The 26,859-nt window shown below is 35.3% G+C and overlaps 1 protein-coding gene across 1 annotated transcript in view; it reads right to left on the reverse strand.

Annotated features, from left to right (window-relative positions):
• LOC137402247 (malignant fibrous histiocytoma-amplified sequence 1 homolog) overlaps positions 1 to 26,465 on the reverse strand; it is a 41,494-nt gene extending 15,029 nt beyond the window's left edge. The window contains exons 1-5 of the mRNA XM_068088744.1: positions 26,395 to 26,465; positions 24,437 to 24,662; positions 21,712 to 21,852; positions 14,649 to 14,789; positions 7,511 to 7,651 (exon numbers count right to left, since the gene is read on the reverse strand). Coding sequence (XP_067944845.1) covers positions 7,511 to 7,651; positions 14,649 to 14,789; positions 21,712 to 21,852; positions 24,437 to 24,662; positions 26,395 to 26,461 — 716 coding nt within the window. The 5' untranslated portion in view covers positions 26,462 to 26,465. The remainder of the gene's footprint in view (positions 1 to 7,510; positions 7,652 to 14,648; positions 14,790 to 21,711; positions 21,853 to 24,436; positions 24,663 to 26,394) is intronic.
• Positions 26,466 to 26,859: the final 394 nt, after the last annotated feature.

Raw genomic sequence — 26,859 nt, forward strand, 5'->3', positions numbered from 1 at the left:
ATCTGTGAGTCCTCTTAAATGATACTCAAATGAAGCTGTACTCAGATAGAAGGAATTACAGTATAAATTGTAGTTTATCCAATGAAAACCACTCATTACAATGAATCTAATATCCACGAACTATTTATCATCCGTGAATTATGAAGGGTTATGAACAGAAAGAGCAGTAGCTATACTTTAAATTGACCAATGGTAATAAAGATAATACTTTTATAATAATCCTTTCTACTTTAATTTTAACAATAAACAAGCTGAATAACAGCAGTAGCTATTATTCAGTTCGTTCATATATAAACTATAAGGTGAATCTGTCCCTTTCAGAAATGGAACCATAGCATTCTCATGTCTCTTTGTTACCATGGTGATGCAGCCGTGAAACCTATTTATGGTTACTTGTGATGGAGATGTTTTTGAAATGGGGAAATACCAATACTGAACAGGTTCAGGAACTCATACAACTCAGCATATGTTGCTAGACATGACTCTGAAGGAGCAGCTCATTAAACTGAACAGGGTCAGGGACCCATACAGCTCAGTATATGTTGCTAGACATGACTTTGAAGGAGCAGCTCATTAAACTGAACAGGATCAGGGACCCATACAGCTCAGCATCTGTTGCTGAACATGAATTTGAAGGAGCAGCTCATTAAACTGAACAGAGTCAGGGACCCATACAGCTCAGCATCTGTTGCTAGACATGACTTTGAAGGAGCAGCTCATTAAACTGAACAGGGTCAGGGACCCATACAGCTCAGCATATGTTGCTAGACATGAATTTGAAGGAGCAGATCATTAAACTGAACAGGGTCAGGGAACCATACAGCTCAGCATAAGTTGCTGGACACGACTTTGAAGGAGCAGCTAATTAAACTGAACAGAGTCAGGAACCCATACAGCTCAGCATCTGTTGCTAGACATGACTCTGACAGAGCAGCTCATTTAACTGAACAGGGTCAGGGAACCATACAGCTCAGCATATGTTGCTAGCCATGACTCTGAAGAAGCAGTTCATTAAACTGAACAGAATCAGGGACCCATACAGCTCAGCATCTGTTGCTAGACATGACTTTGAAGGAGCAGCTCATTAAACTGAACAGGGTCAGGGAACCATACAGCTCAGCATAAGTTGCTGGACACGACTTTGAAGGAGCAGCTAATTAAACTGAACACAGTCAGGGACCCATACAGCTCAGCATCTGTTGCTAGACATGACTCTGACAGAGCAGCTCATTTAACTGAACAGGGTCAGGGAACCATACAGCTCAGCATATGTTGCTAGACATGACTCTGAAGGAGCAGCTCATTAAACTGAACAGGGTCAGGGAACCATACAGCTCAGCATCTGTTGCTAGACATGACTTTGAAGGAGCAGCTCATTAAACTGAACAGAGTCAGGGACCCATACCGCTCAGCATCTGTTGCTAGACATGAATTTGAAGCTCATTAAACTGAACAGGGTCAGGGACCCATACAGCTCAGCATATGTTGCTGGACACGACTTTGAAGGAGCAGCTAATTAAACTGAACAGAGCCAGGGACCCATACAGCTCAGCATATGTTGCTAAGCATGACTTTGAAGGAGAAGCTCATTAAACTGAACAGAGTCAGGGACCCATACAGCTCAGCATATGTTGCTAAGCATGACTTTGAAGGAGAAGCTCATTAAACTGAACAGAGTCAGGGACCCATACAGCTCAGCATATGTTGCTAGACATGACTTTGAAGGAGCAGCTCATTAAACTGAACAGGGTCAGGGACTCATGCAGCTCAGCATATGTTGCTAGACATGACTCTGAAGGAGCAGCTCATTAAACTGAACAGAGTCAGGGAACCATACAGCTCAGCATCTGCTGCTAGACATGACTCTGAAGCTCATTAAACTGAAACATCATAATTTAAAGATGAACTTGTACAAAATCTTTAGTAAATTTTATCAGAAAGTATCAGTATTATTCTATCATTTGTGAGTGTTGTTGATGTTTGAGGTGATCTGACTGCCAGTAAGTTGCAAGATTAAAAACTGCCAGTACAAGATTAAAATCAGTTGCAAAAGCAGTTGCAAGATTAAAATCGACAAATCTTTAACACGGTTAAAAGGCTTAAGGCCGGTTCACACTATGTCACCGTTTGTCAGCGTTTTTCTTTCGGCGTTCATCATCGATTATGTGAACCGTGAATTGATGGCATCGACAAGCATCGCGGACACATCGGTAAAGTTTTCAGCTGTCAAACTTTCCTGATGCTTCGCTGAGCATCGACCGCCTTTCAAATGTGAACCATTTCGGTGATGGTAATTCGCCGTCATGGATAGCGCAATTTATTCATATCTGTTTAGGATAGTCACTGCGAGACTAGTTTTTAATTCTTGCATGCCAAAACAAAGATGTTTCTTCCTGAAAATATAAAAAGATAAATGTCACGGAGTATTTCCTGATATAAACGTGGATGGGTTTGTGATAGTGTGAACATGGCTATCATTGACTGATCACCGATTTATTGTGGCATCAACACCGAAATACGTTTCAAGTATAGAGTTTCAAATAGTTTCAAGCTGGTGATGAATCCCTGACATAAAGTGTCGCATGGAAAAGAGTTGGCAAGCGATAAATATGCGGTCCCTATTTTAGCCAACGATCAAAACAAATTTATTTAGATCGTAATAAATATTATCACGGACAAACTAGTTCCCTGTGATACCGAAGATTATCGTTGTTAGAGAATCCACTATCCACAGTTAGACTGGGATAAGTTAGGCATTAGCGTAAACGAAGATCATCTCTCAGGATGGGGTGGGTGGTGTCTTTCAGTAAATTATCAGGGCAAAACTTGAGGAATGAAAGTAATAACACCACGGAACCGTCGTAGATTATGGGAGAATTCACTGATTTACTAAATGACAATTTGCTTCAATCCAAATCTCCTTCAATCATTGAATCAACACGATCTATTGAACCACAACAGAACTACAACCTTGCCTCTAGTTCCAGTGAGGATGCCTCAGACTTTTTTGAGCATCAGGTAGTGAAAGATTGGGGCAAATAGCCTATGGTTACAGCTGACAGGTGTTAGGCTGCTGAGAAAGATATGAGAATGTAGGTATATCTATATTTGTGTTTGAGTCTCTTCTATCTACTAAACTAAAGTCAAAGGAATAATTTTACTACTCATGAATACATATACTAACAAGAAACATTGCACAATTGATTGTATTAAGTCAACTTGTTATTTACTACTTGACATCTCTAGTTTTAACAAACTTTTAATATCTCATTACACCTAGCTATAATAAATCACCATGAACAGGTAAGAGGTATGTAGTAACAAGAAGTCTAGATATTCGAGGTTAATAATAATAATGATTGTTTTTAGTATCAAATGATGTGTACGATTTTATGCAAAAACTATTAATCAAATATCTTTGGAGCCTCCACTTGCAGTCTAAAGACTCGATTTCAACTTTAACTAGCTAAAAGCTGTAACTATAAGCCATGTAACTAGTTTAGATTTTCTCTGGTTGTTTTAGCTAGTAAATTATATCAATTAGTAAAATTCATGCTCACTTCTTACCTCTTAAAACTTGAGGAAAATGCATTGATCAGTGTTCACCTTTGAATTCCAAAATCAAAGCTTCAAATTATTGGCTTGACCTACTTATGCTTTTGTTAAACATGTGTTCATTTTGTAATTTTTCACTCATGATCTAACTTTCAAATTAAAAGCTTACAGTAGATACATGTTAGAATAAAAACTAAGAATCAGTAGATTTAGTTTTCTATGAGTGAGCTTTCATCAAGGTAGGTCATTGTAAAATACAGTATGCTTATATCACACTTGTTTTATTAATACAGGATGTTTATGTTTCTCCATCTGTGGAGCTGTGGTGTCAGTGTGGAAACTACCATGCATGGGAATAGAGAGAGATGAATGTATGATGCACAAACCATGATAGCGGCATTCTGTTCCTCAGATAGGTTTCAAGTGTGCTGCAGAACTGGATAGGTTTATGAAGTGTACTCAGATCTAGGCTCATTGATAGTCTCATTGTATCTATAGCAGTGGTTTTCAAACTTTTTGAGCCGCAGCACATTTTTCGCATTTACAAAGCTCTGATGCACACAACGAAGAAAATTAGTGGCAGGTACTTGCTACTACTGACAGGTACTTTTGCACAGCTTGACTCAATTGAACAATTCCAATGGAAATAATATATTCCAATGGAAACAGCTACTTGAAAAATTATAAGCTCTACACTACTAAGTGAAAACAGGTGAGTACACACCACAAACCACCAACCAGGAGCAGAAAGGACTTTATTAACCCTTTGCTAGACAAGTCTATTTTCAGAATTGAATTGGTGGGTAAATAGATTTACGAAAAAATATTTTGGGGAACTCAAAAACCCTTTGGTTTGTACAGTATGCGCTCCTACAACGTATATAATCTGTTCCAGGAATGTTTATGTTATAGGGAATTTACATTATAAGAACAGTAAAATACATGTAAATTGCCTAATCCGTTCCAAGATCTCTTCAAACCCTTTTGGATATACAAAAAGGAAAAACTAGACTTAACTTTTTTAAGTTGTAGTCTGTACGATACCTGCAGTTTTATTGGTTCGCATCGACAACTTTTCTCCTTTTTAAGATCAATTTCACTGGTTTTATGGACCATGTTTGCGGTAATCTTACAATAAATTGATGGAAAGCGAACATATCTAACGTTCATTTAAAAAATATTTGCACATTTTTTCTAGACAGCAAAATCTATTCTGCGAAGCCAAACTAATAATATACATATATATAATCTAATACATATATATTAGATACACATGTCGCTTTTTCTTTTGAAAGTCTGAAATAGATTAACATTAAAACCGAAATTAGAGAACTCACCTGATTTGAGACTTCATGTTATATGGAAAATTTTCACATAGTATGAAGCAAAAACTTTACATAAATTCTTATCGTTATCTGGAATTTACGTTATAAGAGGAGCTACTTTACTTTATCAACTAATCAAAAGTAACCAGTAGAAAATATTCTAGAAATTGATACTAATAATGACTAGATAATGTTGACTATACATAACTTTTTAGGGATGCAGTTGGTCTCACCTTATATTCGAACATATTCTTTTCAAAGATGCTAGTTATTTTTTTATCTTTAGTTATTATATTTGCTGGTTATTATCTAGGAACTAGCTGAATGCTAGGTGTTGCACAGGTGATAATATAATCACCCGTGCAATGAATTTGAGTAACTTACCTGGTAAGCCAGTAAAGGTAAGCTTACATTTACTAAAATACATGTAATTACAGTGTTTGCAGATGACTTAATAATCGCTTTACGGTCAGCAATGCTAGTTAAAAAATAGAGAAAGCATAATATTGTTATGCTTTATTATTTATCTTGAGGCGTTGACTTATGTTCTAAAAAAAAATCAACGAGATTGGCCAACCAGAAGCTGAGATATAGCCAGCCAAACACAGGTCTACCAAAAAACATAAGTGTTTTGGTAATCATCAATATATGACGTATGAAATCGACTTGTGTGTCATTGGTCAATTGAGCCAACAAATGCGCTCTCCTATAACAATCACGGCATTTTAATTGGTTTAATCCCTGGAGGTATAGAACAATCAAATTGGGCCTAACAATCATTGCTCTGAGAATTCCGAACCAGTCCCTCTGACATGCAGATTAGTTTTAGCATAAAATAATTACACGCATCTATTATTTCGCAACATTTCGCTATCTTGCTAGTTCAGCTCAGTTTTGTTGTTCTCCTACTTAGCTTCCCTATTCAGACTCATCTTTAGCGTTGTTCAGATTTTTTTAACTAATAGCAATGAACCAACCCAATAATTTTTTCAACTAACTTTTAGCTAATAAATGGGATCAATTACATCAATCTCGGTTATCATTTGGAATTTTCTACAAATTATATTAGTTACATCATTTATTTTATACGCAGTTATATTATTATTTTGTATAATTGCATTATGATTATTATACTAATCATAAAAAATAATCATAGAAAAGATAATAGATCGATAGAAAAATCAAATCAAAAGTTATCGTTTTCTTTTCTTACAGCAAGAGCAGCATGGTCATGTTATTCTTTTTAAAATTATGGCTGTAGTGAACTTACGGTCTGTTAATAGTGACGATAATCATGAAAATCAACTGAATGCTGCAGTAGATACACAGTAGAAAAATGATGAATGAACAAAAATTCACATTCTCATTTCTTATTTTAAACGAACTGCAATCGCGGATGTCGCATATAGACTATACACGCGCCGTTTGTTGAACAGAGGATCTTCGGAGCATATTTGTGGAACTCGAGTTAAAATTTGAAGCACAATAGTCAAAATCTGCTCTTCTGTTGCTCTAATGACCCCAAACATTTTTACTAGCTTACATAACTTACCTGGTAAGCCAGTAAAAGTAAGCTAACCTTTACTAAAACAAATGCAGTGTTTGCAGACTTAATAATCGCTTAACTGTCAACCAAGCTAGTTAATGACCCCAAACACTTTTGTTAGTCTGCCAACCAGCAGGTTCTGAGATGAAATCCTCTGCGATGTGGATTTTTTATTCCTAGATTATAATGCTATAGCTGGACATACACACGACACACAGACTTTATGAATTATATATATAGACTAGTTTCCTGTGTGGGTAGCAACTGAGAACTTCCCTGATACAAAGGATGGACTAAGTTTACTAGACAACCTAATTACTGTAGACTAACAGAATCCTAGTCTGATACTCATATGTTTACACAGAGGAAGCTAATGGGACAAATTTTAATTACCTTATTTGAGACATCTGAGACACCTATAGCAATATATAGGTAGCTGGACTTAAAATCTTATTTAAACAATTATGAACAAATACAAATTAAAATATATGCCAATAGAACTACGTAGTACTCAACTTTGATAGCAATAGCCTATGTAAATACGAGTGAGAGACAGGCAGTCTCACGGCTATGTACATCAATTTGGGCAAGTCTGGGTAAATATTTTTCTTCTGAGGGTTTTACCGCGACAAAGTTTTGTCAATTTTAATCTTGAAACACTCTGGCAGTCGGATCACCTCAAACATCAAAAACAATAACAAATAATAGAATACCGATACTTTCTGATAAAATTTACTAAAATTTTGAAGAGCTTTGTCTAGAAATTTAGGGTGTGTCTGTGTGTGTCTGTGAAATTCTCTAAAAGTTCCCAATCAATCAACAAGATATGCCTTGAAATTTTCAATATTTAAACAGTTTTAAATAATTTAACCAAGTGAGTCTTCTTAAAAATTTAGAGATGTTTTGTAACCTAACTTTGATTATGAAAAGAATAATTACATACAGGATTATGACAACTACAGACAACATCATAAAAGGGCCATGACTCATACACAGGTCCTACACTTCCGGTGTATAATCTGTATATATCTGTATAATAGCTCATCCATCAGACTAATAGAGGTATCCAATATTTGTACACTACCTCTGTGGGAGGTCTCTCAGCTGACAATCCTCGAGTGTGAGACTCTCCAGTGTTGCTATTTCACCAATCACTGGAGGTAGTCCTGTACTGAAGTTGTTGCCATCAAGGTTCAACTCCTTCAGTCTTTTGAGAGAGCTGAGACTATAGAAATATAATAATAATACTTGAGTCTGTAATTTAATATACTTTACTAATACTAGGGCAGCTGGCCTCATGACCCCAGCATGCCAGTAAACATATAGTCCCAGAGTATGTCTAAGGAAGACAGATATTATGAGTTTATGGCTGTATGTAGACATGAATAATTGTATATTCGATGATAGACATAAAAGTGTGTAGTAGGAAGGCTTTTGATTTTACCCTAAAATATAACAACAGATACAGCTGTTAAGCTGATACAGCTGAAAAACCTGAAGAGAAGACAGCAGCAAGGAGAGGAAACCCGACACACAACCTTTGTTTCTAATCAGTGAATCTCTAACAAAATTGTTGTAGAACTATAACCTCACCATCACTAGACTACCTCCCACCTATTGGCATCGACACTCACATAGACAGTGAATAACACGCTATAGTACCAGCTAACCAGAGACCTCTGCACCTAATGACAAACACAACTGAAGTGAAGACTATCCATATATAAGAAGATTTGGACTCATATTAATACTGAAGGTAGATAGCTCATTTAGAATAAAATACGCTACAACGCAGCTCAGCATCTGTTGATGCATGAACGTGACTTTGAAGGAACCGCTCATTAAACTGAACCAACCTTATTTTATACAGATAGACTTACACAAAATGTTTAGTACATTTTATTAGAAAGTATCAGTATTATTCTATCATTTGCGTGTGTTGTTGATGTTTGAGGTGATCTGACTGCCAGTTGCAAGATTAAAATCAACAAAACTTGATCGCGGTTAAAACACTTAATTTTAAGTGAGTACAGAGCTCGTGACATATAAAGCGTCGTATGGGAAAGCGTCAACAAGTTATAAATATACTGTCTTTTCTTTAGCCAATCATCAGCACGAATTTTTTATTTAGGTCGTAATAATTGTTATCGCTAACAATCTAGTTGTCTGTGATATCGAAGTTTTTCATCGTTAGAGAATTCACCATCCGCAGTTAGACTTGGATAATTTAGGCATCAGCGTAAGCAAAGGTGATTTCTCCGGATGGGGTGGTGTGCGTTTTAGTAAATTATCAGGGCAAAATTTGAGAAATGGAAGCAATAACACTACGGAACGGTGGTAGATAATGGGAGAATTCACTGATTTACTGAATGACAATTTGCTTCAATCCAAATCTCCTTCAATCATTGAATCAGCACGATCTATTTAATAACAACAGAATTACAACCTGGCCTCTAGTTCCAGTGAAGATGCCTCAGACTATTTTGAGCATCAGGTGGTGAAAGATTGGGGAAGACAGACTATGGTTAGAGCTAACAGGCGTTATGCTGCTGAGGAAGATATGAGAATGTAGGTATATCTATCTTTGTGTTTGAGTCTCTTCTATCTACTAAACTAAAGTAAAAGGAATAATTTTACTACTCATGAATACATATACTAACAAGAAACATCGTACAATTGATTGTAGTAAGTCAACTCATTATTTACTACCCAACATCTCTAGTTTTAACAAACTTTTAATTTCTCATTACACCTAGCTATAATAAATCACCATGAACAGGTAAGAGGTATGCAGTAACAAGAAGTCTAGATATTCGAGGGTAATAATAATAATGATTGTTTTTAGTATCAAATGATGTGTACGATTTTATACAGAAACTATTAATCAAATATCTTTGCAGCCTCCATTGGCGGTCTAAAGACTCCATTTCAACTTTAACTAGCTGAAAGCTGTAACTATAAGCCATGTAACTAGTTTATATTTTCTCTGGTAGTTTTAGCTAGTAAATTAGGTTAATTAGTAGAATTCATGCTCACTTCTCACTTGTAGAAATTTGAGGAAAATGTATTGATCAATGCTCACCTTTGAATCCCACAATCATAGCTTCAAATTATTGGCTTGACCTACTTATGCTGTTGTTAAACATGTGTTCATTTTGTAATTGTCCACTCTTGATCTATCTAACTCCCGAATTGAAAGCTTACAGTAGATACATGTTAGAATAAAAACTAAGAATCAGTAGATTCAGTTTTCTATAAGTGAGCCTTCATCAAAGTAGGTCCCTTGTAAAATACAGCATGCTTATATCACACTTGTTTTATTGATACAGGATGTTTATGTTTCTCCATCTGTGGAGCTGTGGTGTCAGTGTGGAAACTACTATGCATGGGGATAGAGAGAGATGAATGTATGATGCACAAACCATGATAGCGGCATTCTGTTCCTCAGATAGGTCTCAAGTGTGCTGCAGAAGTGGAGAGATTAAAGACCTTATAACTTGTAAAACCAGGTCCATTGAGAGTGGCCCATTATAACTACCGACACTACCATGGTAAGTTTTGTAACTATATGGATTTGTGTTGCAAATGTTTTCACTAGATGTTATAGATTCTAAGCGATATTCAAAAAGTTATCAATGGATCCTAAAAGTTTAATATTTTGTTAGCACCCAAGTATCCAGATGCGTGAGCCTGAAACTATCGGATCGACTGAAGAAAATAAGATGTTCAACATGGTATGTAAAGACAGAGGAAGTCATGCATCTACAGATCTTTTGGACATACCCAGAGGGACTTACAAGAGCAGAGTGGTGACCACTACCAACCTGCATATACAACATAGTGAGAGCTACATATCTTAGGATCAAAGATGAGGAGGAATATCTAGATACAACACATACAGTGTTTGAGTTTACTGCAGTAGAGGAATTTTTTTTAGTGAATAAGTTGAAATTATGTGAGTGGTCACGACTTGGATGGATGTTTTTAATAAAGACTTTCTGCTGAGATGAAACTTTTTGGCATATAAAGATGATGTAATGAAATAATAAGGTTAAAAATAATGCAAAACATAGTCTTAAAAATTATCATGCAAAATATCAGTCACATAATCATGAATGAAAAACGACTCGCAGGAAATATTGAATACAACTCAGCCCCGTTGCCACAAAACTTGTCTGATAGATCGGTTTATGAAGTGTAATCAAATCTAGGCTCATTGATAGTCTCATTGTATCTCTACCAGCGATTTTCAGCCTCTTTGACCCGTAGGACATTTTCGCATTTACAAAGTTCTGATGCACACTACAAAGAAAATTAGTGGCAGGTACTTGCTACTACTGACAGGTACTTTTGCATAGCTCGACTCAATTCCAATGGGAATAATATTAAAAGCTACTTGAAAAATTATATGCTCCACACTACTAAGTGAAAACAGGGAAGTCCACACCACAAACCACCAACCAGGTGCAGGAAGGACTTTATTAACCCTTTGCTAGACAAGTTTATTTTCAGAATTCAATTAGTGGGTAAATTTATTTACAAAAAATTGACGTTATATTTTGGTGAACTCAAAAACCATTTGGTTTGTACAGTATGCGCTCCTACAACGTATATAATCCGTTCCAGGAATGTTTATGTTATAGGGAATTTACATTATAAGAACAGTAAAATACATGTAAATTGCCTAATCCGTTCCAAGATCTTTTCAAACCCTTTTCGATATACAAAAAAGAAAAACTAGACTTAACTCTTTTAATTTGTAGTCTGTACGATACCTGCAGTTTTATTGGTTCACATCAACAACATTTCTCCTTTTTAAGATCAATTTCACTGGTTTTATAGACCGGTAGATTGCGGTAATCTTACAATAAATTGATGGAAAATGAACATCTCAAACATTCATTTACAAATATTTACACATTTTTTCTAGACAGTAAAATCTATTCTGCGAAGCCAAACTAATAATAAATATTTTATACGTCTACAATAGAGCAAGACAACCAAATATTTTTACTACAAAAACGGTAATACCTGTTCATCATCTATCTGCATCTAGGGGTCAAGGTTAAAATAAAAGATAACTCTCGACAATACTCCAATTCGAGACATTCAGATCGGTGGATCGATGCTGTAATACCTGCACCGATCGATCGCATATGGAGGAACAATTGAACAATTATATGAACAATTGCACAGCTACCTATTGTCTGTTTTGTCGACACATTTGACGATCTATCACGACAAGCTAAAATCTCATGAAAGTTGTATATAGTAAGAAGTATGGAAATAGTTGTAAGTATATACATATATAGTGGATACACATGTCGTTGTTTCTTTTGAATGTCTGAAATAGATTAACATTAAAACCGAAATTAGAGAACTCCCCTGATTTGACACTTTATGTTATATGAACAATTTTTACGTAGTATGAAGCAAAAACTTTCCATAAATTCTTATCGTTATCTGGAATTTACGTTACAAGAGCATCTACTGTACTTTATTAACGAATCAAAAGTAACCAGTAGAAAATCTTCTAGAAATTGATACTAATAATGACTAGATAACTTTGACTATACATAACTCTTTAGGGATGCAGTTGGTCTCACCTTATATTCAAACATATTCTTTTCAAAGATGCAGCTTACTAGTTTTTATCTAGGAACTAACTGAATGCTAGGTGTTGCACGGGTAATAATATAATTACCCGTGCAATGAATTTGAGTAAATTACCTGGTAAGTCAGTAAAGGTTAGCTTACCATTACTATAACAATTGCAGCGTTTGCAGACGGATTAATAATCACTAAACTGTCAACTGTGCTAGTTATTGACTCCAAGCACTTTTACTAGTCTGCCAACTGGCAGGTTCCGAGATGAAATCCTCTGCGATGCGGATTTTTTATTCCTAGATTATAATGGACATACACAAGACACACAGACTTTATGAATTATATATATAGACTAGTTTCCTGTGTGGGTAGCAACTGAGAACTTCACTGATACAAAGGATGGACTAAGTTTACTAGACAACCTAATTACTGTAGACTGACTGAATCCTGGTCTAATACTCATATGTTTACACAGAGGAAACTAATAGGACAAATTTTAATTACCTTATTTGAGACATTTGAGACACCTATAGCAATATACATGTATATATAGCTGGACTTATAATCTTATTCAAACAACTATGAACAAATGCAAATTAAAATATATGCCAATAGAACCACGCAGTACTCGACTTTGATAGCAATAGCCGACCGTACGTCTGATTTAGTCTGATTTAGCCGATGTGAATATGAGTGAGAGACAGGCAGTCTCACGGCTATGTACATCATTTTGGGCAAGTCCGGGCACATCTTTTACCTCTGAGTGTTTTAACAGTGATAAAGTTTTGTTGATTTTAATCTTGAAACATCTTAGCAGTCAGATCACCTCAAACATTAAAAATAATCACAAATAATAGAATAATACCTGTACTTTCTGATAAAATTTACTAAAATGTTATGCAAGTGCATCTTTAAAGCTAAAATTTGTGGATTTTACTTTGAACAGTTTTTGGTAATCTGTTGCCAAGGAGTTTCCCCATTCTTGCCAACAAAGCCATTTTGACATTGCTTCTGTTTACAACCACATATCTGTTTGAGTTGAGCTTCCCAAGCTTTACAGCAATAAAAACTAAAAACAGAGATTGAGAACTGTTAAGGAAGGGCTTTGTGTGTGTCTTTCTACCATTCCTGCAAGGATATCCATGTTTTCATTCGGGTCCATGTTTCCCACTAAGTGAGTGTAAAAAGGCATTAAAAACTTAACTGTATGTATTACAGTGTTAGAGTGTCATTCTGTGTCATTCTGCTTGGTAGTGTGACTCAGAACTTTGTGAATGTGAAAAATGTGCTGCGGCTCAAAAAAGGTTGAAAATCACTGGTATAGATATGATGAGCCTACATGCTGATGTTTGTCAGCAATATTTATAATTAACCAATGAAATTACCCGTACATTAAACATATCATAAAAACCCTTAAAAGGTCCAAAACAAGCAAGAATTGCTCGCACATTCATGGAAAACATGGGAGCATGGTAACCAATGAAATTATTCGTATATTAAACATATCATACAAATAAAATCCTTAGAAGCTCCAAAGGTAGACAAGGTTTGAGATTCTACATTCTACATGCTAGCAGAATTCTCTTTTAACTAACAATTCACATCCTGTGTGTGAAATTCCCTAAAAGTTCCCAATCAATCAACAAGAGTTGCCTTGAAATTTTCAATATTTAAACAGTTTTAAACAATTTAACCAAGTGAGTCTTCTTATATTTTAGAGATACAGTGAAACTCAGATAAATCGAACAGTTTTTTGCCAAACGGCTACCGAGACGGTTGTTACTATCGCTTTAGAATATCACTTTATTCCAAGCCATAGAGATAAACATCGACTTTTAGTAGTTCTTAGGCCTCGTTATTACCAACATCGGCAAATATTTTCATTAACAACTTTTCTAAAGGTTTGCAAAAATCAAATTTTACAAAACATCCGCTTAGCGATAAGCCCTCCGAAAGCAAGAAAAGCGAGGTAAAATTTGGATAACTTTAAAGTAATATCGGCAAAATTGATAATGTTTTTTTAATAATAAAGCAGTTTTGTAATAACTGACTTACTGCAAAATTGATCTTGGTTAAAACGCTCGGTAGAAAAATACGTATGTATTTTTTCTGAGCGTTTTAACCGCGATCACGTTTTGCCAATTTTAATCTGAGAATGTCCTGGCAGTCACATCACCTGAAACAACAAACAAATCTCAAGTGATAGAAAAAATATCTATACTTTCTGATTAAAAATATTTAAAACTTCACACGAAAGACCTCTTAAATTGCAACAAGCAATCTATGCTTTTGATTTATATATAGTTTGTATATGTACATGTATCTACTGATAAATACGTGCACTTATGACTGTTCTGATAACTTGAACGCTCTAATAACTCGAACACTTTTGCTCGGTCCCTTGAAGTTTGAGTTATCCGTGTTTCACTGTATTTTGTAACCCAGTTTTGGTTATGAAAAAGAATAATCACATACAGGATGATAACAACTATAGAAAACATCATGAAAGGGCCATGATCATACACAGGTCCTACACTTCCAATGTATAATCTGTATATATCTGTATAATAACTCATCCACCAGACTAATAGAGGTATCCAATATTTGTACATTACCTCTGTGGGAGGTCTGTCAGCTGACAGTATCCGAGTGAGAGACTCTCCAGTGTTCCTATTTCACTAATCACTGGAGGGAGTCCTGCACTGAAGTTGTTGCAATAAAGGTTTAACTCCTTCAGTCTCTTGAGGGACTTGAGACTATAGAAATATAATAATAATACTTGAGTCTGTAATTTAATATATTTTACTAATACTAGAACAGCTGACCCCGTGACCCCAGCATGCTAGTAAACATATAGTTCCAGAGCATGTCTAAGGAAGACAGACATAATGACTGAGTCTATGGCTGCATGTAGACATGAATAATTGCATATTCAATGATAGACATAAAAGTGTGTAGCAGGAAGGCTCTTGATTTCACCCTAAAATATAACAACAGATACAGTTGTTAAGCTGATACAGCTTAACAACTTGAAGAGAAGACAGCAGCAAGCAGAGGAAACCTGACACACAACCTTTGCTTGTAATCAGTGAATCTCTAACAAAAGTTGAGGTGGAATAACTCGTAAATCATGTTCCCATATAATAATGTACCTGTACAATCATATACACTGGTAACAGTCAAGTCAAGTATTTTCTCTATAACACCAAGCTGACATGTCATTATTCAACCATCAGAGTTATCTACCCTTTGAAGGAAAACCATCCAGTCACTACAGATAGTAAGTTATGGTGTAGAGACAGTATTTAAACATGAACTGGTATCTAAAGCTGTCCACTAGCGGTTAATAAGGTCAATTTTACCCTGAAACTAGATTAGTCAATCATTCAGAGTAATTTTAGATTACAGCTGATGAGAAACTTTCCATATAATCAATTGAACCTCAAATTACATGAGTTTAATTATTAAAATATTACTGTACAAGGTAGAAGAAAGATCATCAAATCTCTGCTATTACTAACAACTACTGATATCCTCATTTTAAACAGTGTTAAAATATTTACTTACAAGTTTTGATATAAAACTTATTTTATTAGCTGGAGTTCACAGTATAATTATAAGTATTCAGTGTATGGCAACCTTACTAAGTCTCCAACTGCATGTCAATAAACAGACTATAAGACAGTCTACATGTAGCTTTAGTCATATATAAGTTTAGTATTTTAACTCCGTTTTACAAATTATAATACAAGACACTCTGAAAGGACTGAGGGGTGAGAGGAGCGAAGGAAGGACAGATTAAGGGCACCTTAAAATTCCCAATGCATACTCTAGAAGTACCTGTGACAGACTGTCTAATAATATGTATCATGGAACCAGTATTTGTATAGTCCTACAAGTATCCATAAATTTGGAGTTATCTTCTACATGCTGATTTCAACAACGCGTGACAGACACGGTAATTACTATATTGAAGTACTGCGAATGAATACACTGAGAAATCTTTAGCATACGCCATATGAGCTTGTCATCAAGGTAAACGTTTGGCTATCGGAGCCTTAAAAAGTATTCATAAAGATATCAGGCTACGGTTTTGCAGACACATCACCTACTATGCACTTATCGAATGTCAAAGACTCAAACCATCTCAGTTATCACTGACCATTGTGTAGACAAATTGAGACAAAAGCTATCTTACTTTTAAAGTTGGAACTCAAATGCCTTTTGTGTACCGAGTTGGTTCCTCCTACACATAGGGAATTTTAAAGACTGGTTCACACTATATCGTTATATCTTGGCGTTGATGCCACAATACTTTGGTGATCATCGATGATAACGATGTTCACACTATCACAACCCATCCGCGTTTATATCAGCAAATACTCCGTGATGTAGTGTTCTCATTTTTCTCTTTAACGTTGTGTTCTAACTTTTCATTTCAATTTTTCGCGAAAAACTTCTTTGTTTTTGCGTGAAATCAAATACTAGTTTCTAGTCTATCATAAACGGAAATAAATAAATCACGCTACCAGACTCCGACTGCCAATTACTATCGCCAAAATGGTTGACATAAAAAGGCGGTCGTCGATGCCCGGCGAAATATTGGGAAAGTTTGTAAACACATATCCAATGATATGTGTTTACACATGATGAGTACACGTGTCTACCCTGATGAGTACACGTAGGAATCGGTGTCGAGTTGGCATGGTCAGACGACTCCTCCCTCTTCTCTTTGATCTCTCTATCATAGTCATCATTTAGAGTGCTTTAAGGTTGGTTCACATCATATCGCACTATTACAACATTTTCCTTTGGCCGTTCATCGTCAATTATGTGAATTGTAAACCGATGGCATTGATGAATCAATGCGAATAAGCCGGGAAAGTTTGCTACTGTCAAACACTCCCGACGTATTCGCGTTGCTTCGTGACGGGTATAAAACATGTAAATGAAAAATGGAACTTTTTAAATAAAATTCTGAAACAAGATTTTACAAATTCCAATCTGGGTCCTACAACCATATATGTAGAGAATACCAGAATTAAAGATCCTTTAGAGATTTCTCAATGTATTAACAACCATTTTGTCAACCTTAGATTAGATCTTGCAGCAAAACTTCCTAAATCTGATGAACCTTATGAATCCTTTTTACAACTACTAATATCTAATATTAAATTTAAATTTGAGCAGGTCTTAGAGGATGATGTAATAAAAGTGGTAAATCAGTTAAACAAGTAAATACGTACATATATGGAAGACTTAAACATGCTGGTTGATAACCAGTATGTATTTCATGAAAAGCGCAGCACCACAGGAGCTATTAGTGTAATGCTTGAAAAACTATACGTCACTTTCGATAATGGCACAATTAAACATGGCGAGTTTTTTATATTTTTTAAAAGCCTTCGATACATACCTTTAGAAACATATCATTTCAAAGTCATATTACAAAGTTACCCAGTAAATTACATCGTGTACTTTTGATGATGTGCCATGCGAGAACATACTTTGATACTAAAATATAGATTGACCTGTATTATACATTTCTACCCTCACCTGATTTATGGAAGAGTTTTAGGGCAATATTGGCTCAGAGTTGGAAAATACTTTGATATTACAGAATAAAGCTGTAAGAACTCTTTTAAAAATTCAACCAAAAGCATCAGTAACTAATAGCTTTTTTCATTTTATTAACTTCTTGTAATGTCTTTCTAAACGTCTTCCGGTGCTCACTCATCTGTATGCCAAAACTGTATCTGTTTTTCTGCAAACTGCTAGCAGGGTTGTTCTGATGATATTCTCAAACTATCGGATAGTCCCGTTTGCTTTGTTTGCATTTTTATTATTTTCTATGCGTCACCCATAAATTACATGTACATGCAATAAAACATTGTGCACACATTCATGCACACATTCATGCACACACACACACACACACACACATGCACACACACACACATGCACACACACACACATGCACACAGACACCCTTGATTGTTAACTGGATGCTATGCACACTTTGTGAAATGTCCAAACAGTGTCCTTACAGGAATAATGTGTCTCTGCATGATTTTTCGTGCATCTTTAAAATATTTTAGTTTTACGCACAAACTTTTTGCATTTTTTGTGATATGTGTGCTGCTGGTTAGATGATTACTTGATTTATTGTATGCATATAAAATTCTTCTGTGTTTCAAGCTTTGTATAAACAACTCAAATCCCCAACACCTGTCAGTCTTAAAGACATAGCTTTTGTTTAAGCTATCTGAGTTTGTACTGTGTTTTATGTTTTTATATCATGTTGACATATAGAAGTTGACTTTTATACACTAGCAACATTAATTGATATTCAGATGCATGATATTTTTATGTTTTGACAAGATGGCCGCCCCAAAGGCGAGCATTGGAAAAGATGAGGAAAGATCGGAAGGAACTGGTCAAATCTTGGAGGACACTGATAATGATGAAGCTAGGACTAATTTGGTTTTGTTGTTATCAGAAGATCTTTCTGATAGATTTGATGTTTCTAGTGAACATGATGAGATATATAAACATTCTGATCCAATGTAGCAGTAGATGAGGAATATCAGCAGTTATTAAAGTTACCATAAAGCTGTTGAGACTTTTCAGGAGCACTTACAGTACATGTATTTATGTGGAATTCTGTTTAGTAATCTAAACTTTATAAAGAATTCAAAAGTGCCTCACAGAGAGAGATGGCTATGTGAGCCTGACTGAATTACAAGAGAAAGGTAATGGAGTAAGAAGATGGTGGATAAGAAGGTACAGAGGCTAAAAACTAGCAACTCTTCTGTACTACAGAATTGGTCTCAACACTTCTTACAGAGCTTCCTAGTGTTTGTAATGATGTCACTGTAATTGATACAGTTTGTTGAACCATTGTTGGCATCTATAGACCACAAATACCATAGTCAGGGAGGTACATCAGAATGTATAACACTATTTTATAGAGAAATTGTTTAAAAAGGAGAATATTTAGAACCACAAACATCTGCTTCTGAAGAATCCAAGTACTACAAAGTACTATCTAAGACCTTAGTCTACTTTGATGTATCGACAGATGATGAATTCTCAGAAAGAAAATGATGCAGAACATGATGACTCACTGACTCATAACAATGTGAGGTATGTGGTAATTACATGGAAAATTCTAACCTCTTGTTTAAGCTATCTGAGTTTGTACTGTGTTTTATGTTTTTTATATCATGTTCACATAAAGAAGTTGACTTTTATACACTATCAACATTAATTGATATTCAGATGCATAATATTTTTATGTTCTAACAAGATGGCTGTCCAAAGGGTGAGCATTGGAGAAGGTTGGGAAAGATCAGAAGGAACAATCTACAGGAAGAGTACAATCTTGGAGGACACTAATAATGATGAAGCTAGGACTAATTTGGTTTTGTTGTTATCATTAGAACTTTCTGATAGATTTGATGTTTCTAGTGAACATAATGAGATATATAAACAAATTAAATACCAAGTTACAAAGAAGATAAAGGATGATGTACGAATGTGACAAACAGTGAAGGTATTTGTTACTAGGCTCAGTGCTAGAAAACTGAAAAGTTTACAGCTGATAGAGAAAATGAGTTTACACAAGGGTTTTTGACACTTGGAAGGAAATTAATAACAAGATTAACCTTATCGCAAGTCTGAGAGCTACAGACAATAAATGATAGAAGACAACTCCTAGAGTCCATCAGGACCGTGAAAGTATCTAAGAGGGAGTTAGAACTCTGTGATTCCTTAGTTGACAGAGCAAGGCTGGAAAAGAACAAATACTTCAACATTTTGATCCAACGTAGCAATACATGAGAAATATCAGCAGTTATTAAAAGTTACAATAAAGTTGTTGAGCCTTTTCAGGAGCACTTACAGTACATGTGTTTATGTGAAATTCTGTTTAGTAATCTAAACTCTATAAAGAATTCAAAAGTACCTCAGAGGAAGATGGCTGTGTGAGCCTTACTGAATTACACGAGAAAGGTAATGGAGTAAGAAGATGGTGGATAAGAAGGTACAGAGGCTAAAAACTAGCAACTCTTCTCTACTACAGAATTGGTCTCAACACTTCTTACAAAGCTTCCTAGTGTTTGTAATGATGTCACTGTAATTGATACAGTTTGTTGAACAATTGTTGGCATCTACAGACCACATATACCATAGTCAGGGAGGTACATCAGAATGTATAACACTATTTTATAGAGAAATTGTTTAAAAAGGAGAATGTTTAGAACCACAAACATCTGCTTCTGAAGAATCCAAGTACTACAAAGTACCAGCCACTGGCTGACAGAAAGACATATAAATGTTGCTCACAGCTGCCTCTGGTAAGATTTTACTATCATGACAACTGCAGTGTAAGCAGAACTAGACTGAGTACCAACCCTGTAGGATATTGGCTAATTTACTAACAACAAATTAAACATGATAATGCTAAATATTTGTGTAAAGTGATCGTCTACAGTACAGAACACCTACACTAGGCAGTAGAGCATCTATCACTAGGTGTCTAACCACAGAATACTAATGATACATGCATGCTAGTGTAAACACACCTTTACGCTGAAGTAGATTAATAGAATGACTCAGAAGAGAAGATAACTCCATATATGATAACCATACCTTAGGACCTAAGGTACCTAAGGCCCTCTACCTAGGGCCTAGGTAAAGGGACCACCATGTTGGCTACAATAAGAAGAGAAGAGCAGACGTACATATTGCTGAGCAAAGGAGATCTGAGGACCAGTGGAGAAAGAATGATTATAAATTATAATACAAACATTAAATATAACGGCTGCATGCAGGAAGAAAAAGGACCTAATAAAGAACCTTATCCTATATAAACAGTGTTAGTTTTCTCTCTGTAGAATAGTCACTATAAGTAGAAGATGGTGGAAATACTTTATGGCTATAAAATGCTTGATTTAAGAACTTTTTGTGAAATCTTCTGTGCTTTCTGTATAAAAGCAGTCTATGATAGCCTGATAGCCTAACCTTAAATTCTAACAAAACGCTTTGTGGAATTTTACATGAATAAACATTGTTTACGTTATCATAACGTTGTTAGAAAACATTGTTATTGAATGTTCCAGCAATGTTGCTTTGGACTGTTTGAGCATAAACGTCCATATGACATTGGCTTGCAACTTAACATTATGGTGTGTCAGAAGATTATTTATAGACACCTTTTTAATGTTCCAGCAAAATGGACAATGCAATGCTGGAACATACAGCAAGTACTTCAACAGCATTTCATTTGCAGTATTTGCAACAGCATTTCATTTCACTCCCGTTTCGCAGAATTCTCTAACTTTCTATAATATGGTATGATGGTAGTATGGATGATGGTATTTATATAATTATGACTCATGGTCTGTGACATCACAAGATTGGATAATTTAGTTAATGATTCAGCACTTGGCTCTGATATTCACTAATCCACTAGACTAATACAACTAGTAGAGGTATCCAATATTTGTATAATTAGTAAATGATTAGGGAGACTCTAGTTAATATGCTGTCAATATTTCAGTCTTATTAATTTAATTAATCACAAATATAATCAGTTAAACTCCTTCAACCTACAGTCAAGTTAAACAGTAGATACAGACTCAGTATGTACACAGTACACTGTATATTATACACTACCTCTGTGGGAGGTCTCTCAGCTGACATTCATAGAGTAAGAGACTCTCCAGTGTCTCTAACTCAGCAATCACTGGAGGGAGTCCAGCACTGAAATCACTTGACCAAATCTCCAACACCTCCAGTCCGGTGAGAGAGCTGAGACTATAGAAATATAACAATAATACTTTAGTCTGTAGTTTAATATATTTTACTAATACTCGGGCAGCTGCACATGCACTACTGCAGATGACCCTTTGACCCCAGCATGTCAATATAGACATAATAGTTTTAGAGTATGTCAAAGGAGGACAGACATTACAAGTTACATTACTATAGAGTATAGATACTTTTAGATGTTTCATGTTGACCCCTGAAGGTTAGATACAGGAATCTGAAAACATACTTATTGATTAACAGAGACTTGGAGAAAGCAATAAAACAAAAAAATAGACAATTTTAATAAATTCATAGTATTTTGTGTTTCACTTGTTTTAGTTTTATTCATACTAAACAAGATGTTATCAGTACACAGTGACAGCAGCATTATTTGCTGCCATAAGTTACTCTAAACACAGATGAGACCTCATATTTATACCTGACACACTCTCTCTACTTACTAGTTTAATAGAAATAAAAGTATTGCTGTAAGATATTTTAAGTTCTGAATGTAAAGGGAACAGCTAAATAATATTATATTTCTAACAATTATTATAGTCTGTTTACTTTAGTCATACTTAGCAATCACCTTTATATCTATGAAAAACTCATGCTAAAACTAGGATTGAACACGGGTGCTTCTTCCCATCCTCACACTACCTAGCACAGGGAATCACAAGCTACAGTAACTGATACTTATTAATAATTCCTGTTTGTCATTGTCTGTGTGTCAGCTAATCTGTGTAAACACGAGGCATTTCCACAATTTATTGGCCGATTTCGTCAAACTTTACTAGATTATGCTCCATGCCTACCACCAGATCACCAAAATATTTGGTTTTAAAACTCCGTCTGATTCCTGAGAACCAGCCCCTTAAATACTCTGATTAGAGACTCAAGAATACATATTTACATGTATTAAGTACAACTCTATGGATATGTTCATGGATTGTTGTCATGAAAGTAGCGTAGTGATTTGTATTAAAAATCTACACGTATGCTGCGTGCCATCTGCTTAACAATGAAAGGAATCTCTGGCAACACCAGGTTTAATGCTAGCCATTATCATAAAGTATACATTGCTACTGAATCCTGGCTATAGTCTGGTTCCTTCTATGAATTCGAGATTGAATGCTAATGTGTTAGAGTAAAACTACATCATAGACATATACACATATATTTAATATAATAAGAGTTATCTCCTCTTGTACATTTATACTGGCACATCTAGATGAGTAAATGTCCCAGTTTACATCGTCTCTCTGTAAACTCAGTACACTAACAACACAGGGTAACATCTATGTTAGTGTTTATTATATCTTAGGATATGTAGGAAGAGAAGTGAACTTTTTATAGTTCCATCTGGTACTACATCTACTATGATTATGGATCTACTAGTTCTATAGTCTATCATTACTATTACTAGAAATTCCCCTGTCATACAGCCCATCACCAAAAGGATAATGGAAAAAAGAAAGGGTACTGCTGGTTGCTGAAAAAGTAGTTACAAAAGGTCAGAATTCTACAAAAGTAGAATTCTTTAGTTAGATGTTTTAGGCTTCGCCTACAACATCTACTAAAGATTTCTCTGAATCAGATGAGTTGTTGTTATTATTTTGAGTAGCGTGTTGTTGAACATTAGCATTTGATGTCAATGGTTGCCGTGAGGACCTTTTATTTCTCATCCTCCGTAATAATTGTGAGAAACGTGGACGGCCACTGCGATGACATGGTGTTCTGGGAGGTTATATGTCCATGGTAGTTGTCAAGTTGTTTTGAAATGAAATTCAAATGGTCAATTATGCAAAACAAAAGGTTGTATAAAAATCAGACCTCATCTACTACTATCTCAAACCTATGTTTTACAACAATAAAATAAATATTAATTCAAGCTGTAGGCCTAACCTACTGTACGTAATTTAACTAACAACAGCAATAAGTTGGTTGTGTTGAATGTGGAATGGTTTTGACAGCAATATGTAACAGAAAGCAAGCATTAGCATTAACGTGTCTGGAAGTTTTCTGCAAACTTGAGTAAAATAAGAAAATATTCTTGTCACAAAGGGGCATTGTAGTTCGGCCCTAGCTTGTAAATAAGATGTAAAGAAATCTGGCTAATGTTCTAGATAATTTAACGAAACCTTCGGTAATTGGACAAAAACATAGGCTGATAAACTGTGTACCACATTTTCGTGCCTGTAAATCGGTCACAAATATATTCATAAAACCCCAATCTGTTATGTTATCTGCTGCTGTACATATCATAATAATTTGTGATGTCAGCTAACCTTAACAAAAGATATTCCAATATGTAACATGATTTCTTTATAGAATAACTAAAAGAACTTTACAGATTTCAAAGTAATATAGCAATTCAACCGTGTTTATTCATTATCAGCCTTTATGTGACATTGAAGGAATTTCTAGAGACACTCACTGTCTTTGAAAATAGAGAATTAGGTCAAGGTAAGTCCAATACAGGTAGGTCATATACATACACCCGCTGTGCAGGTGGTATATCACATATAAGATGATATGAAGTAGCAACACTTAGCCTCAGCACCAACAAATGTACCAACAATAGACATACCATTCCAATTGGGAGGAGTTCACATTCCTGAGCGCTAGCTGTTTCAGACTTGGAGTCATCAGAGCAGGAATGACTCCATTCATGATGCTTATGTGGGTGATATGGTGGTCACCCACATCCTCCAGTATCTTTCTCTCATCATACATAGAAGAGTATGTAAGAAAAGGAGGAATTCTCTCAATCTCAGGCTGGCCAGAATGTCTGTACCAGACCTGAATGTTCTGCCCTGTAATGTAAGTCATTTACTACATACAAAGTCCTGTTGTACCGTGTTCAGGTAGAACAACCTGTGAATACCATGTTGTTAAGTAGAGTCTTTCATGTAAAATCACTGAATTTCAGGTCATTTGAAACATCGGTTCACTTGTAACAGGCTAAAGTATATGACCATATTAGGTCATGACTCAACAAACAGTCTGAACCAGTCATTTGCTGTACATAAAGAATTACATGTTGTTGTTTAGAGCAGCTGACCAGTGAACTGACAACATATAAATCATATATAAAGAATAATCATGTAAAAATAGAGAGATGAATTCCTCAGTTATCCTATTGAAGAAATCTAAATCAAAGTATATAAAACAAAGTAGATAAAGGACCTTCACTTGCATTTCTTTTCATCCTTTCTCATAATATCATTCTGCTAAAATATTTCACTGTGTCACCATTTGCTTGGAATAGAGTCTTGTCTCACTCTTGCTTGACTACCTTATATTGAGACTTAAGTGGACTTAAAAATTCTTTGATTGTTATTACTATGGCTAGCGGAACTGTGGAGGACCATCTAATAGCTTGCTAAAATGTTTTCAGTGTTCTTAGTTTCAGTGCAAGTAGTTTAGACCATAGTTAGACAGAATGAAGCATAATAGTTTGAATTCACTTCTCTATTTCAACTTTTGATATTTTCCCTATTTATCCCGGAGTATTTAAGGTGGACAGTAAAAACCGTATTTTTCCCAGTGGTATTTACAAGAAAATCCTTGCAACCATGTATGGGTGCCTGTGTAAACTTACCACTGGAATGTTCTGCACACACTGCTAGCAAATGATCTTCACTCTAGAAGGAAATTATGATTAGTTGAAGTAGTTAGGAACTTAGGCTAGCAGTTTGTAAATAATAATGAGCAATTATGTTTACATATTATTAACTGACTGGTTGACAACATGGCTATTTGTTGAACCATGAATAAATATGGTTGTATATTTTAGTTAGTTGGAAGAAAACTAACACATCACATGACCTGAAACTTGGCTATTCTACATAAAAGACTCAGGTTAGCAACACGGTGTTAACAGATTGTTTCATCTGAACATGGCTGACTAGGGCCTTTAAGGAATCTCATTGTACATAGAGTTATCCATCTTTACTAATATTAAAATGTGGAATCCTGAAGACTGGTTGATATGAAGCTGTAATAATTTACAAATCTAGAAGATTTGCAACAAAAGTTGCCATTTGAATTATTAAACAAATGAGTAGTAATGTAGGAACTGTCTACTTTTGACATCTAAAATATCCGATATACAATATTCAATGAGAGTAAAGAATTACTACTTGACATGGTCATTTCCTGCTAGAAATAAATTATAAATGAGCTGAAACACTCCTGAATGTAAATGATCACATGATAATAATAATAAGAAATATAAAGTGAGTGATATACAATATGATCATCTGTATGTTAGTCATGTGACAACAACAAATCAGGTCAACCAATCAGAGATGAACTACTAGTGATTATCATGAGTATAGTTGGTGTGACTTGGGACTCACTGTTTACAAATGATACTTCTATAGAAGACTTGTAAAATAACTCATAGACTCACCTAGTCTAAACACAATTTAACAGATGTCTATACTTGCAGGTAAAACAGTCATACTATACTAAACAGTAATTCACTGCTACAACTTATCATAGAGTACTTACTCTCTGTAGCTCTTGTCTAATATATCTTACCTTCTCTCTCTCCACTCTCTCTGTTAGCAGTTGATCTTCTGTTCCTCCTGCTCTGAGAAGATGCCATTTTATCTCCTGTAACAAGTGTCACCTCATGTACATTGAAGTAGTTTGATAATCAGCATGGAGTCCCAGTTATGGAACCAAGGCTACAAAGAATAATCTTTACTATTGTAAGAACCATGTTCGTCTGTCTGTCAAAAGCCACAATTAAAAATGCACCCGGATGGAAATAGAACACGGATAATCACCTTACCAGCCTGGCATGCTACCAACTTTACCCTCAACCACATTGCTATACCATGGAAAAATTATGCAGATAGTTATTACCCCTGCTGATCTCTCAGGACACACAAGACTGACCAAGACTGACCAAATAGTAGAAAGACCAGGATTCTACATTCGACTAGTTTGACAATCAACCAGAGTTGGCTCGGTTTAAACCAATGGTTTTAACCCGGTTTA

Source organism: Watersipora subatra, chromosome 8 (assembly GCF_963576615.1).
Source record: "Watersipora subatra chromosome 8, tzWatSuba1.1, whole genome shotgun sequence".
In the NCBI taxonomy this organism is placed as follows: Eukaryota; Metazoa; Bryozoa; class Gymnolaemata; order Cheilostomatida; family Watersiporidae; genus Watersipora; species Watersipora subatra.